This window comes from Chelmon rostratus, chromosome 23 (genome assembly GCF_017976325.1).
Source record: "Chelmon rostratus isolate fCheRos1 chromosome 23, fCheRos1.pri, whole genome shotgun sequence".
Taxonomy (NCBI): domain Eukaryota; kingdom Metazoa; phylum Chordata; class Actinopteri; order Chaetodontiformes; family Chaetodontidae; genus Chelmon; species Chelmon rostratus.
The window spans coordinates 13836098-13852384 of record NC_055680.1 but is presented as its reverse complement, the minus strand read 5'-3'; the positions used below and the strand labels follow the sequence as shown (position 1 = coordinate 13852384).

At 42.3% G+C, this 16287-nt stretch overlaps 1 protein-coding gene across 1 annotated transcript; it reads right to left on the bottom strand.

Moving 5' to 3' along the window:
• Positions 1–417: 417 nt before the first annotated feature.
• On the bottom strand, positions 418–9804 carry kcnj10a (potassium inwardly rectifying channel subfamily J member 10a). Its single transcript, XM_041965056.1, has 5 exons — positions 9420–9804; positions 8211–8422; positions 7593–7724; positions 6748–6925; positions 418–2377 (listed from the first exon to the last, which is right to left on the bottom strand). Exons 1-5 carry the CDS (start codon positions 9802–9804, stop codon positions 1968–1970), a joined length of 1317 nt encoding a protein of 438 aa, XP_041820990.1. The 3' UTR covers positions 418–1967.
• Between the last annotated feature and the right edge of the window lie 6483 nt (positions 9805–16287).

Genomic DNA, 16287 nt, shown 5'->3' with positions numbered 1-16287 from the left:
TTATCCAATCAGGTTCCTTTGTGGGCGGGACGTGTGTCATCCCCTGTTCTGGCAGGTCAGGTCAGCAGCTGTAGGCCTTCTGACTGCTGGAAGTACTGCTCATCTTTGTAAATCTTAATTAAATTAAATTTAAGAAAAATTTCATTAAAAGATTAATAAAATACTTAAGAATTAATAAGTTACCACCAACATATAAAGAGAGATGATGGCATCATGATTAAAACACATGATGGCACTTTTTTTCGGCCCTTTACCGTTCATAACGTATATTCACCTGTGAAGGCACATGCACACACATATAGACATGTTGCAAATAATACATTTATTAAAAGAGCCCGAAGAAGTAGGTTCTTAAAAAGTTAATCGAATGAGCTTCCAGTATTATGAGAGATCCATATACAGTGTACAGTAGGCTTAACAGTATAAACAAGCAAAACCTCTCACCAGACATGGATATGGAAGTATGTTCAGTTATTTATACATTTTTCATTGGAATAGTATTTTATTTTAATAGTGGCATTTAATCTTATATCAGATCATCAAGAGGGCAAACTTAAGACCAATCATCAGATATATCTTATATTACTGATTTTTAATATCATACTTTGTTGGCCATTTGAACAAAAACACTTGAAAGTATAGAAAAAAATTCCATGCAATCTATATCTTTGTCATTTTGTTCTTATGTTCCTTTACTTCAAAATTCAAATGTCTAATTTTTTTTTTTTTTGCTATAACCAAAGAATTTTACTGGTCCCCTTGAACAATTAACACAATTGATTGCGTACTGTACTGTACCATTGTGCATTGACAGCAATTAATATGGTATATTGAAATGTGGAGCTGTGTATCAAATATCAGGACAGAAAGAAATGAAGAATGCGGAACAAATATTTTTATACACTGTACAGAGGTACAAGAACACACACATACTGTACATGAAATTTAAGGCAGTTCATACAAACAATATCATCACACTCACAAAATTACCCAGTTTCAACCATAAAAACACAATCACAAGGACAAGATTTAATCAGGTATTACAGTGCATTAAGTATCAAAGTTAGTTCAGTTATCCGCCTTGTGTGAAATGCCACTTTTCTGTCAAGTTAAAGTGCTTTTAGTATTATTACTAAATAAATGTACCCCAATAAACAAGAAAAAAACATTCATATCAAAGAGAACAATATTTTCAGGTGCAACAAGTATCAATGTCGTTAGAAACTATTGGGTACACAAAATATGATACATTCCTTTAAAATTGTTCGTTAAAAAAATAATATGGTTCCAGTATTTTCGCCACCTGTTGCAGGTATTTTATTAATTAAAAAAGAAAAACAACAGTACTGTGATTCAGTGATTACCATCCATATCAGACGTTCGAGTACACTGCACAAAACTATCTCGTCAAGTCATTTCATCTCTAACTGGGTTCTCGTTTTCTTTAAACAGGCGAAACATTTGTGGTGAGAATCAATTTTCTGCTTTCTCCTTCTTGGTTCGAGGACGAGACACTTGTTACTAAAACATTCTTGACACAAGTTGATTTGTTGAGCTCTTCCTGCCACCCTGCAAGGCTAAACTGCAACAGAAATGACCTGATAAGATAAAGATTTTTTGCAGTGTTTGACTATACTCCAGTTAAAGTAAATCAAGTCCTTTCCAAAAAAAAAAAAAATGAATTTAAGTATAGAAAATGGGTGACTTGATGTTGTGCTGTACATTTATACATGTTGGCTTTGTAGCTTGCTCCCTTTGAAGTTGGTTGCAGACACTGATAGCATCACTATGGTCTCCACAGACGTAGTTTGTGTGTGGTTGACAGGACCCGCCAAGCTTGGACGCACCACTGGGGAGGATTTTTCATGAGAGAGTTCGTCTTCTGTTGAGCAGCTTTGTTGTTTTCTTCCTGTAGCTTCTCAGTTTCACATCAACTTTCCATCACCTCTTCCTGTCTCATTCTTCCCTCACACATTACTAATACGCACGCTCAGTGGGCTGCTATCTCTCATTCGCCCCCTTTCTCGACCCCTGTCTTCACCCCTGTAGCTCTCTTCCAGTCGCATCTTCTCTGGATCCGTCCCATCCTCCTTGCCACCACGGTAATGGGATGCCTGCGAGGGCGGGCTCGGTGGCAGGGACTGCTTAAAGAGGGGCGGGGTTTTGGTTTTGGCCACTTTATCAAAGAAGGCGAAATCAGCCACATATTTTCCTGAGGGAGATAGGGAGACGACGGGGGGGAACTCGTAGCCCCAGAGGATCTCATCTGGAAGGTAGGACGTTCGAACCTGGCAGGTAGCGGAGGTTGGCTCAACCGTAGCGCTCATGATCACCAGCAGCTCAAAGTCAGCCAGCTCCGGGTCTGCCCAGCCACCACCTGGACGAAAGAGGAGAGCTTCGGTTAACCAGCAAACTAAAGAAGTGCCATTGTACAAAGCGAGCCACATGTTTTTATCAGGGTTGTCAAGCACAGCTTAGCACAGAACCCAAATGCTACCGTGAACAGGAGTTCAGACACAGACTAGTCTACCCGAGACAGATTAACTAGTTCAATATGGATTGCAATGGGCTGCAGGCCAGTTTCAGACGTAGGGTTTGCAGAGGCTAATTGTGTCCAAAAATGCTGATTTTTATATGTGTCCTCACAATCGATAAAAAGTAAGAAATGACTTCATGGCACATAGCAGCATTCTCATTCATTTTGAGTTATGTATCTGGCAAACAGACAAATCTAAGTGCAATATTCCCTCTCCTGAAGGAAGTATCGAGCTCTTTGGCTGCTAAATTCTCTGTCTGTGGTTGAAATAGAGAACAGTAGGTTTCTGAGGGTTTTTACATTGAAAACACTTGGCTGGTACAGATGGAAACAAGGCTGATGACGACACAGCTGCAGTTCAGCAAACCACAACAATGAGCTAAAATAACCTGAAATGCTCCACAGAGCCGAGGGGAATGTGCACGTGAGCGATCATGCTCTGTGTCGCTACAAGTGATGCTTTCACATTACACCACAGTTACTTGATCGAATGCCAGTTTGCATACAGCAGCAATATTCAGTAGTAGTTGTAGTAGTGTCTTAGCAGTTAATTTGGCCTCAATGTGCTGTCACGTCATTGCCCATGAGGTGGTTCAAATATTCAGTGAGTCATCACTGTATTTTAGAGGTCAAATCCAGTTAATTTTAAAGAACACAAGCATCAAGGTTTGCTTTCTCCTTTACTGGCTTATGTAATTTGTCATAAAGCTTATTTAATACTGTTTGGATTTATATTTTATGTTTATGTAATTCAGTAAAAGGGTAAAAATCCAATATGTGGTTAAGAAAAGACACTCACAAACACACACTCATTTCCTGGACACATACCCCAACCCCAACCACTACATGCATAATCCTAACCTTAACCTAAGCCTCCACCTTAAAATGTAATGATTTACCTTATGTGGCATTATGTCCCCATAAGGCTGGCAAGTCCCCACAACGTATAAACAGGTCTGAGTCCCCACAACGTCAGTGAAACATACACACACAAAAGCACACACATGTCCTAAAATTTCCAAAACATAAAAACTACCCACTTACAGACTGATTCCAAAAACATTTGACCAGCTCTCACACACGCAAACAATTCCAGAGCTTGTTTCTGAAATTTGAACATACACACACACACACACACACACACACACACACACAAACACAAAGTGAAAGCTGCCATATGTTGGAAACATTCCAATCATAAATGTTCAATCTATTAAAAAAAAACACAGGCAGGATATACTTACATCAACACACGAGCCCAATAACACAAAGGATCCACTACAACAGAAGACATATGCACTCAAACAAGCACACACCTGCATCAACAGGCCTCACTCAGAATGCAGACTCTGTCATCTGTCTAAACAGTCCTTACCCTAGCCGAGACCCAGGACCGATCCCACCAGGGAAAAAACACCAGGTTTCGCAACTGCTTGTCCACACTGCTGCAAACGTGGTTAAGGGATAATCTATATTGGTCTATTATTGGCAGTGCAATGGCCTCATCTACAGTCTGTAGTAGTCAAGTAAAGCGTGGCTAAAGGGATGACAATCTCCATCTGTTGGTTAGTTGGTCCTATAAATTGGTCCGAAATATATGAAATGCTACTGCAAGGATTGCCATGAAATTTTGTACAAACATGTATGGTCCATAGACAATGAATCATGATGACTTTAGGGATGCCCTGACTCTTCCTGTCGCGCCACTATGAGGATCACATTTAAACTTTTGAGTGAAAACACCTTAAAAACTATTGGATGGATTGCACTGAAATTTGGCACAATTGATCATGGGGTGAATTATAATAAATTTGGTGATCTTCTGAGCGTAGCAGTGCCACCATCAGGTCAAAATTTCAGTTTGCTCAGTACTGTGGTTTCATACCAATACAAGTGTAACTGATGACAATTCCTTCAGCCTTAGCGGATATGCTGTGTCTTGTTATAATGTTGTTAGCAAATGTTAGCAAGCTAAAATGTTAACCTAAGACGGTGAACATTGAAAACATTAACCCAGCTTAATGTCAGCATTTCAGCATTGTCATGTCAATGCTAGCATTTAGTTGAAAGCACCACTCTGCCTATACAGCCTTACAGAGCTGGTAGCCTGGAACGGGACTAGTTTTTCTTTCACTGCTTTGGTGTTGATTTCATAACATGTATGGCATTCAGACAGCTAGCTGATTAAGTGTTAATTATGAGTCAATAATTCGTACCAGCAATAAATGCAATACTTCCCTCTTCTGGTATCTGGCCCCACAAAACAAAAACAAACTTTTCATGCTGGCAATTGATCATTTTTGGGATCTTTCTTGCCTGCTGGCTGTTAATTCTCCTATTGATTCAGACCCGGCCATCACCGGGAGTTTTTTTCACAGCGTGCACACACAGCCTTGTGTGGTGCAGTGCATATACAACCACATTGTCAAGAGGAATGTGCAGATGTTATAGCTCAGTGGATTGGACAGCCATGGCCGCTCTCCTATAGGTCATCTCCACAGTGTCCTGCCTTTGACTCATAGCCACATAGTGCCAAAAAGATTCACATGCTGTTGCATTGGAAGCCACTGTTCAAGCTTTCCATCAGAGCTCCTCCCTGCTGAAGGTCCCTTATATTTAGTGCATGTCGAGAACATAAAGCCAGCTTTGCAGGCAGCTCGAAGGCCGTGTTCAAATAACCAGCAAGCACAGAAGTGCTCAGTCATGAGTATTATCATGAATGTATGTCCAAGAACTGCAGACTTTTTAAATGTCCATTAAGTACATCCACTGAACCATCCATCCATATGTAATCACGCTGTGCAGAATCACAGGGAGCAGCGAGCCGTCCCGGGCCACACTGGGCCAGAGGCAAGGTACACGAAATAAGTTGTTTTTGCCCCTTTTTTGTTTGTTTGTTGGTCTGTCGATAAGATATGTTACTATAACATTACCAGGCTTTCAATGCATCTGAAAAGTGGATACTGTATCACTATTTACTCATCAAATTGAAGTCATTTTTGCCATTACTAAGAAATGCAAACAGTCATTTTGTAAGATAGAAGGTTGCTCACCACTCATCCAAAAGGTGTCAGCAGTCTTTTGTGATATGAATGATGTCTTTGTCATTATGACCTGAAGACTCACTCACACACTGACACAGATCTGCAGTCCGTAAGATCTTTTCAGTGCTTTGTATGAGTGCTTTTAAGGCATCATTTCCTGGATTCATGACAGGAGACAACCAGATGAAGCAACACTGGGGGCCTGGCAACAAAAACTGGCTACTGTTATAGTTGGCACTTAGAACACTGATTAATGTCATACTGTGAACTGTATTATGTGTGCTGTAATGTAATCCCTTAAATGGCAACACTCAGATTAAAAGGAATTTCCAGATTCACGACAGAGAGGCTCATCATAACCACAAGAAGAAAGGATGCAGCTGAAGGGGAGGTATAATGTCTAAAAACTAGCAGAAATAAGCATAAAGGTACAGTATGGACATATAGAATGGAAAGGACAAGGGCCGATAATCAGAAAATCAAAAAGTGCATCACATGACGCTAAAGGAAAGAAATGAAGGAAGCTGTTTACAGTTAGTGAGTAGTGTGAGTGTGAATGACACGTTGATCAGAGTCCGTCAGTGCTGACGCCTTTGAGACTTCCAGTGCTGCTGTAAGTGGATCTGTGCAGGCTTCGCGTCAGCCCCCCGGACTGTGCAGCATTGTGCTCTAATGAGGGGTGTCTCTGGCGATCTCTCTCACACACATTCCAGCCAGTGAAACTCTCTCCTCCGGTGCCAAACCAGCCCAACTCTGGGCAGTTAGAGGCAGCCAAGCATGCAGCACATGACCGTAAATACCAATACACCTACATGTACAAACATACCGCATGTACAGTTATTCTCAGGACTCAGGAGACATATGAAACTTTCAAATAAAGATACTAGCTGTTAGGACTTAGCCAATAAATGATTGCTGCTAATAATAACAAGAAAATTCTTCAAATGTAATTTCTTAGGAATACTATAGTATAAATATTAATGTAAAACCCTAAAAAAAAAAAAAAAAACATCGTGGTAGTGTATATATTTTCCAACTACAGACCTGCTAACTGAAAAACATGGAGAAATATTTGGTCATGTAGATGCACCAAATCTACGATTTCCTCTTGATACTCGTTTATCAGACCTGCCATATTGCTAATTTCACATTAAAGCCATGATCTACCTTTTGCTGCCCAGGCCCTGAGGGGGCTGTTGTCGTCAATGATGTGGTAGAAAGTCAAAGGGATGATGAGGAAGGGGCTGTCGCTGGACGTGTCCACCTGGAATGGCACATTGCGCTGGTCCAGCCGCACCGTCTCGCCCTCCTTTGTCAGGGACGTCTGAAGCAACTTCCCCGTCACCTGGGAGCCAACATGGAGTCAGTAAATGTAGCCAAGAGGTTGCAGAAGGCATCCTGTAACCAGAAGGCCGCAGGTTTAATACCTGCAACGGCCAGTGTCTTCATCAAAGGCGATGTGTTCTTGAGCATGTAGTGATTGACAAGCTCAGTCACTAACTGTGTCATTAACCACCTACCAGCTTTTTTCCTACCAGCTAAGGGAAACATTCAAAGGTCTAGACCCACATCTATTGACAGGATGTGACTCATAACACACATTTTCAAGCCTACCCCACATATACTGTAATATGAGTACAGTCATAGTAACTGTACCCACTGCAGTCTAGGTTGAATGTGTGCCTACACTTGACATTACAACAGCCCCTTTAAAGAGCTTATGGTTCTCATGAAAGCTTTACTGTTCTTTTTCTTCCCTGCATGGGCTTCCAGGAAAGGCTGGATGTCAGTGTCAGTGGGTTCATATCCATTTGTCATCAGGTGAAATCAGTAATAAAGCTCTTCAGAAGCATACACTGAGATACAAGACAGACAGAGAGACAGGGCATCAGGTGCATCAAACACAGGGTATTTCAGGTTGTAGTTCCTGCTGAGGAGGCGGACAAAGCTCACACATGCGAACTTCAACCACCCCAACAGAAATGAAAAACACCCAAAAGTGACTTGCATACCTGGCATCCTAGCAGCAGGCTTTTGCGCATGTTGGCCACTCGGATCATGAGGCAGGGCCGACCCTCATGATTTGACACGACGGCGTGTTGGCTAAACTTCACCGTCTCGCCTCGCTTCTTGGGACGAGCGACCTGCAGGGGGAGGAGAACATGTCAAAGTCTTCAAACCGCACACTGTAAATACTCAACATAAACTTAAAGATTACTTAGACATACAGATAAAAAAGAAAGGTTATTAGGACTAGACGTGAGGAGGAAAGTCTTCAGATAACCCTGCTTTCGACAGATAAGATTGGTAAGAATCAGCATGGTGACAATCTGTAACTATAGTTGACAACCTAGAAGCTGAATACTGATAGCTGTCATGATACTGGGAAGGCAAAGGAAGAACTTATTAGGCAGAGGGTGTAAGGCTCCAGCCATGAATCGCAATGTCCCCGCAATGTCTGGGCTGACTCGAGGAAGAAGAGCACATACATGATTTACTGGGCGAAATTAAGTGTTAACTACAGAAAGGTAAGAAAAATTCAGTGCGGTTCAAAAGGTTTTTTTTAACTTTAACCAAGCCACTATGTGTAGAATTTAAAAATGTCCAAATGTGGTGCCCGCCAGTGGTACCTTCGCAAGGAAGGTACCAGTGATGAAGATCTCCATCACCATGGTGATGACCAGCTGAAAGATGAGCAGGACGATAGCGACAGGACACTCCTCGGTGATGCACCGGAAACCGTAGCCTATTGTGGTCTGAGACTCCAGAGAGAAGAGGAAGGCTCCCGTCAGGGTCTTCACCTCCATTACACATGGGGTGTGGTTGGAGGGGGGGTCAAACTCTGGAGGACGGGAGGAAGAACAGAAGAGCTTGGGTTTTATGGGTGTAAACAAATTATCAAGGAACATTTTGTTCCCTCTCTCAATGTTGTGTCAGGTCTTTCTCATGCTCCTTCTTCATGTGTGTCTTTCTTCTTTGTTTACTCATTCACAAAAAAGTACTTGTACTCAATGAGTCCTTTTTTTTGCAGAAAGCCAGAGAACATGAATAAAGGCATTTTTTTTTATTTCATTTAGCTTTTTTTGTCATCCATTGATTTCAGCAAGAGCTCTCAACTTTTGGAAAAGTTATTAACTTTGGAAAGTTAATATAGGTAATTATTATCTGAAACTGGTGAAAAAAAGTAGTCAAAAACATTTTAATGGGCACATGGAATGCTTATGCTAACCAGGTATACCATCCTCATTGTAGTTTAGTGTGCTAGCATGCTAACATTTGATGGCTAGCACTAAGCACAATGTGCAGTTCAGACTGATGGGAAAGTAATATTGCAGGTGTTTGGTCAATAACAAAAAGTACTGCACAAACTAAAATTTTGACTCAATGTTGCTAGATAAAGTCAGACAGTCAACAAAGTTATTGCAGTTCATCCTGAGGGAAACATGAATGTCTATGCTGAATTTCATTGCAATCTATTCAATAGCTACTGAGACATTTAACTTAAAACCATAAATGGCAGCTACATGGTAGCACGAGAAGAAAAGTCACAAAAGGCATCAGTCTTCATCCTCTGGGGACCATGAATGTCTGTTGAAAAGTTGATGGCAATCCATATAGTTTTTTGACATATTTCAGTGTGGACATCCCTAAAGCCATGTTGGTAGCAAAGCTAATTAGCAATATTATTGCTGCTGATTGGGGATATATTACCTAACTTACTCTTTGTGAAGATGACTTCAATATTTGTGCTAATTATTTCAGGGATGTTTTCTTAATTCCCTTTCTCCTCCCTTCTGACTCTGTACTAAAAGTCTCTACCTTCCACCCCTCCGTCTTACCCTGCAGATCTCCATGTACCATTGCCACCAGGTACCAAAGCACTCCAAACACAAACCAGGTCCCAGCAAAGGTGGCAGAGAAGAGGAAGAACTTGTAGCGCCATTGCATGTCCAGAAAAGTCGTCCAGAGGTCACGCAGGTACAGAGCCCCTCGTCCGCTCACGTGCTCGATGCGCACGTTGCTTCGGCCATCTTTGGAGAGCACGCGGCGCCTCCTTCGCAGAGCATTGGGCCCTCCAGCTCCTGTTGCTACTCCACCTGCAGCGGCTCCTCCGTTCCCTCCTGTGGAGCCCAGCAGGGGCTTGGTGATGTCAGTCTGCGTCTGGGAGTGGCATACTTTCTGAGGGGAGGAGCCCTCAGAGGAGGGGGGAGTGGCTGAGGTCATGGCTGGCGCTACAGGGGGTTGGAGACCGAAGAAGAATGTGGATATATATGACAAGGTAAAGAGAGGGCATTTGTTGAAGTGGCAGGAAGATCAAGTGAACAACAGGTGAGTCCAAATGAAAAGGTGCAGGATGTGTGAAAAACAGATAAAAGATTAAAAAACTTTTTAGAACAGCGTGAATGAGAAAAATGACAGAGTGGAACATTTAGGAGGAGGAGGAGAAGAAGAAGAAAGGGATTAGAAGCACATTTTTCAACTGGACACTGTTGTGGCTGTCCACGGTGGTCCACTTTAAGCCTCTTTTCCTCCTTTCACTGGAGGCAGCTGGCCTTATCAAAATAAAAGCCTCCTTTCAGCATGAAGGCACAGCTGCTCTTTCACATTAAAAGCTGGATGGTGCGGCTCATTCACGTGTCGGCTGCACAAGACAGCCACTGAATTGAGATGAGGAGACACTAGTGGTTGTTACTTCACGTGAGACAGATTAAGAAAAAGAAAAGTCTTCAAAAGCTGAGAACTTCAACTGGACCACCCTCTTCCATTTTTCTGAAAGCTGTTTTGATGTGCATTACACTACATCTACTTTTTTAAGAAGCTGCCAGCTGTGGTGAGTTGTACAAAAAGTCAATGAACACCACTGTCTGCTTGCTTTTGTCTACTTTTCGTATAGGGCTGTTTTTGGTTTAGGCTCAGCTGCAGTTAAGCGGAATCGCAGTGCTAGCCATCATATGTGCACAAAGCAGCATTCATAAAGAAATGGTTAAGTGTGGAAAAAACTGCCGTGCACAGAGCCCTCAACTCCATCCAGTACCTTTGGGATGAACTAGTAGCCAGGCCTCATCACCCAGCATGAATGAGCAACCTCACAGATGCTTTTGTGGGTGAATGGGACCAAATCCCTGCGGACTGGTTGCTAAATCTTTGAGAAAGCCTCCCCCGAGCAGCAGAGGCTGTCATTGCACCTTCTTAACGCTTGCCATCTTGGAGTTAGATCAGCCGAATGTGGGTGTCCACATACATTAGGCCACGTATGTGTGTTGAATTTGTCTTGAATGGGTGATGCCGTGCTTGCATTCCCATACGCTCAAGCTAAGTGCTCATTGTCATTTAACACGTGCCAAGTGAATGCCTGTGTCGGAGAATGGCGGCGTGTCTGTGGGTCTCAAAGTGTCAGCAGTATATTGACATAATGAGAAACCCCTCACCCCACCCACGGGTGCCATGGACACCTATTGTCACTGTATGGGCCATTCCCTGTACACTCGCAACAGTTTTACCCTCATCTGGGCTGCAGTTTTTCTTTCTCCACGTCCTTTTTTCTGCCCTCTCTCGCCTGCTCTCACTCACAGTTTACTAAATGGCCCTTTTGTCTCAAACGGCCTCTGCTTTCCGGAGTGAATACAACAAAACCAAAAAACAAAACAACACAAACAAAAGCCGAAGAACCAAGGCGATCTGATACGCTCTGTCCTTTCCTGTCCTTTCTGACCCTTCCCTCTCCTCTCTCTGGGCTGGAGCTCACACTGAGTGAATGAATAGAGATCTGTGTTGATGTCTGTGCTCTGAATACTAAGATATGGAGGGGGAGGGAGGGGAGGGAGGCGGGGTCAAGAGCAGGCCCATGTGATTGGCCGTGTCCATCTCCAGCTGAACTCTGAACCCTGCGGAGCTCCTGCCTACACATACCGTAAACACACACTTGCGTATTGGACATATAGACCTTTTAAACAGAAGACAATACAGTACCATTTATTGTGTAAAGGAATGTTTGGTTCGCAAAGCATGAACCTTACACGCAACACGTATCATCCAGCAGTTGTATGTATAATAATTTATTCATGCACAATTTAAGTGCTGTGGTTGGCGTTATTCTACAGGGAATTGCAGAGCATTGTGGGGCAGCGCTGCCACTATCTGTCACCGTCAGTCCATATTTTCAGCTCATTAGTTCCTTTTGAAGACATAAGTCTGGTAAGCAGTATTAGCTAATCTTTTTGGCCACTTGGGGGCAGCACAACAAGCTATTATCACCAATAACGTTGTTGCATATTTACACATGCAGCTGACACATTCATGTTTCTGGCCACCTAAAGAATCAAAGTCCAATCTTTTAACTCTGTTTTAGTCTCCACCAGCCCCTAAAGGAAAAGTTGTGTTCACCAGCTAGTTGCTTAGTCAGGAAATGAGCGGTGACAATAAGCCAAAACAATATGCTAAAAGACGCTAAAATGCTTGTGTCAAATCATGCATCGTCATTTGATCCAGTGCTGAAACAAAAATATTGATTATTGCAGATTTAAAAACAAAATCAAAGTAAAGTAGTTTCATTACCCAAATAAGCGTAAACAGAGCACTTGTTAGGACTATTTTCAGCTGCGGATGAATACACATTTGGTGCACTGGTTGGTATTCCCGGCAGTAGGAGAGTGTATGTGGGGTTTGTTTGATGTGGACTACAGAGCCAATGTTTATCATAATAATAATTATTAATAATTAAGATGAAGATGTCACCCTGCAGAACGCTGTGGTTCATTTATGTGTTTTCAAGAGATTTTGGACAACAGTGGGGCCGACAATATTTGGTTGAATGTTTAATTCATTGTTCTTCTTTTCTTTAATAAGAAAATACAGGACATCACCACTCTTATCTTTTAAAAGTATATTTAGTCACTATCTTATAAAAAGTACAAATAAGCTATATTAGTATTAGTGGAGCCTAAACAATATTTGAAAAGTGTACCAGTCTCCCTGACAGTTATAGTGATGGATTCCCTCTCTTGTAAAATGACTTTTTCCACTCAAGGTTAGGATCTCTTCCTCTCTGTCCGGCTCTCCATCCCTCTCCTTCCCTCTGTCCTGTGCTGACAAGAATCCTTTGTTTCCCAGGAGATGAAAGGGACAAAAGCCACCATTGAAAAATACGACTGGGTGAGTGAGTGAGTGAAAGAGGGAGCAACTTAGACGGGGAGAGGAGAGCGGTACGGAGCGGCGAAGTGTGTGTTTGCGGCTGCGTTCGATGGCGTGTGAGTATGTGGCGCTTGACATTGTGAGGGGGCAGAGATGGGAGGTGCGGCGGGGGGGTGAGGGGTGGAATAATCGGTTTCGGGTGACAAAAAGAGTGAAAGAGGAAGAGGTTGAGAAATGGATGGCGATGGAGAGAGAGGAAGGGCTACGTGGAGCGAAGGTGGAGGAAACAGATCGGTGACAAAAGGCCGTCATTAGTATTCCAGAGGAGAGAGTAATCCCTTCCACTCAGTGCCCCCGTCCAGTGTCCACAGCCATAAAGATCCAGTGCACTGCGCTGAAAAGACTCAACACAACACAAGCTGAATGGCTGGGACTACTGTCCGCACCCCAGCAGCCTCGGCACTGGACCGAAAGGACTGTCTAAACATGGACACAGGCCGTGCCAAGAAGGCATCTGCTCAGCCAACACAAGACGTTAAAAGCCCCGAGCTAAGCACCGCACACCGCCATACAAATGAGCTGCTGCTGTGTCTTTATATATGCAGCGAATGATTTCACACAGTCTCATTAAGAGGGAGCCCCCGTTTTCATTTGTTCCATTTCCGGTTTTGTGTCTTGGCTTGTCTCGCTATTCCCGGCTGGAGTAAATAAATACAAGCGAGAAGTCTTGGTCCCCATAGGTTCAGACAGCCCGCTGTGCGTTTCGAACAGCCGGGAACATGTGTCGAGAAGTCAGATTAAAAAGACGATTTTTGGCGCAAATGACCTCCGACGTCAGCTAGCTTTCAGCTAGCTTACAGCAGCTTGTTTACTCTGTGTTGCAGCAGTAATGTACAGTATAGTAAAAAAAATGCGAGAAAACTGATTAATTTATCAACAATGATGCAGGTTACTGTTAACAGTTTAAAATTATTAACATTACTTGCAGTTGCCACAAACAGTCACTAAACGAGAGGATGTTTGCTTTGTTGGTCTGCAAGGTTATAAATATGGATTCAGATACAACTTCTTCTCGGTAAGACATAATAGATTTTTTTATCAATTATGTGATCATGGAAAATGAGTTTGTTCCACAATAATAACCCCCGTCATGTAATCTGGGCAGTGAGTAACAATGAAATGGGTCCCCGCCATCGAAACAACCCAAGAGATTCCAACTTCTGGTGTAGACGGGAAGCTAAAAGACCAAATTACGGAGTTGGAGCACTTCCTTGTTGCTGAACGTCAGTATAGAAACACCACAGATGACCACAGGCAGCAGCAGATGAGGCCACATACAAAATAACCTTGTTTTGAGTTTAACAACATGTATTTCAAAACTTGCAATTGCTGAAAACCATGTCACCAAAACAAGGCGGTGAGAAAAACTGGACAGCCTTTAATTTAAGATAAAACCTGAAAATCACTACATCCAACCTGACCAACTACCAGCATTCATGCAGTGCAGTCTTTATTTAATTCCTGTCTTGAACAAAGTGGCTATCCTCCCATAGACATCGGTGGTTATTCATTTTCTAAATTTTTTAATTGTGGCAACTTCCTTTTAGACTAATATTTAATATAACCACATTGTACTTCTGGTAAATTTGACCCAGGACTTTTACACGAAGAACCCAAGGAAGCCCCTACAAGATCCCTGGTGGCCCAAAAACCACTACCTGACAACAGCAATGTGGCACATGTTAAAGCTTTAATGAACTGTGTATAGGCTTTTTCACTAACTCATTTGTTACCAAATCCATACAGTGTTATTAGAGACTTATCTGAATGCAGGCTTTTGGAGCAATCACATGAATCCCTGTGTAATTAGTCACTTTATAAAGGCTTATGCAATTAATGGCATTCTTAATCTCTAATGAATGATTCAGTCAGACTTTACAGATTAGTAAATGAATATTAGAATTGCAATGTTTGGCTGTATAAAGGTGTCCTCATGCTTGAAAGGAACAAGTTCGTATGATGTGTCATCCGACCACGGGCGTGAGCCGCACTTGAAGGCAATGTGAAAAGTCATAGAGATGTGATAATGATTCAAACGGGGATAACTGCACGCACTTTTCAGTCACTCCTCTAATGCATTCGTGGTATTACACATGAAAAGTGACAGTAATTGTTCAAAAAAAGAGTTCAAATCCTGCCTGATTCCTGATTTACCTCTACACACACCTGCATGCGCAGAGTTGACGTAAGCGTCAGATTGTCGATTTCCAAAAGCTACAAAAATGTATTGGATGTAGTCCTTCTAATTCTCATATCGTAGAGGGTTGAAACAGGGTTCGTTAAAGCATACTGACACCTTAACTTCTTCCTATATGTTATAATGTCATTAAAGCAGCAATGAATTTCCTCCTAAATACAATCGCTCATGTTAAGTACAGTATGCAAACGTAAAACTCAACTCAACTTCAACTTCATCATCTTCATTCATATTTGCATAATGTACTTTCATGGGGAATTTAACAACAGGAAGTAAATGTGACCAGTAGCCATGGCGATCACACATTTGTCTCAATACATCTGTCCAAACCTCCACCTAAATCTAACGCCTCCCTGAACTACTCGCCTCCACTTCCTCGGCCCAGAATTAGTCGAAGAGTAACGACGCCGACCTACATTAAACAATGGAGAGCAGCTGCTGGCCACCGGGCCGTAATTTAAAGGCCGACGTTTACCATCTTCTCCCGAGTCAGGAGTCGCCAAATCTCTCTCTGCTGTAAATCTGACGGATGTGCTACTGCTCTGGTGCTGATGAGGATTCCTCAGAGTCAAAGCACCATCGCACCCAGTCTTTCCACTGTGTTATGTACAAGCTTTTTCCAGCATTTTCCTGCTTCTCACGTACCTGCAACACAAGCTCGAATGCTTTTTCCTCTGTTTCACATCCAAATATTGACCACGCTGCTGTTAGTGTCCGTGCAGGACGGGTGCAGATTGGCTAAACTTTTCATTTATAAATGATCTCTACTACAAAACTTTGTTGCATCCAGTACAGTATACATTGATTTTATTTATCTTTTCCTAATAATGTAACACATAATATAATATATAATATAGATTTGATAGTGGAACCACATGCTACTAATATCCCTCCATGCTGTAAACACCTGCAGCGAGACAGCACCTGTTTGAAAGCTAAGCCTTGCATCAAACAGTTCGAGGGTTTACAGCACGTTTCCCACATTACAACCCTTACAGGACACCTAGCAAACATTATAAGGACGCAAGAACAATATCCAAGCAAAAATTAAGTGCGTACTTGGAGGAAAATCACAGTGCAGCATTGTAGGAAAACGACTATTAAAGTATAGACGCTATGAGTGCTGAGACGAATATTGCTGGGATTTTTAGTTTGCCACATTTGATGACACTGGAACACTTTGAAATGATAGTAACACAATTGCATGGTAAGTAAGCAGGTAAAGTAAATAAACAGAACTAACACTTGGCCTGCATGCAAGTCAAATAAGCCGACAGCTCTACTCATTATCTCCATATTTTGATTAAAGAAAGAAGAAG

Bases quoted from the DNA above. Each gene is read 5' to 3' on its own strand.
- kcnj10a (XM_041965056.1), bottom strand. From the start codon at position 9,804: ATGACCTCAGCCACTCCCCCCTCCTCTGAGGGCTCCTCCCCTCAGAAA. The intron at 8,423-9,419 runs GTAAGACGGAGG...CCCGTCCTCCAG, and splicing joins GGTACATGGAGATCTGCAGG to AGTTTGACCCCCCCTCCAAC. The intron at 7,725-8,210 runs GTACCACTGGCG...CTCCCCCTGCAG, and splicing joins CTGGTACCTTCCTTGCGAAG to GTCGCTCGTCCCAAGAAGCG.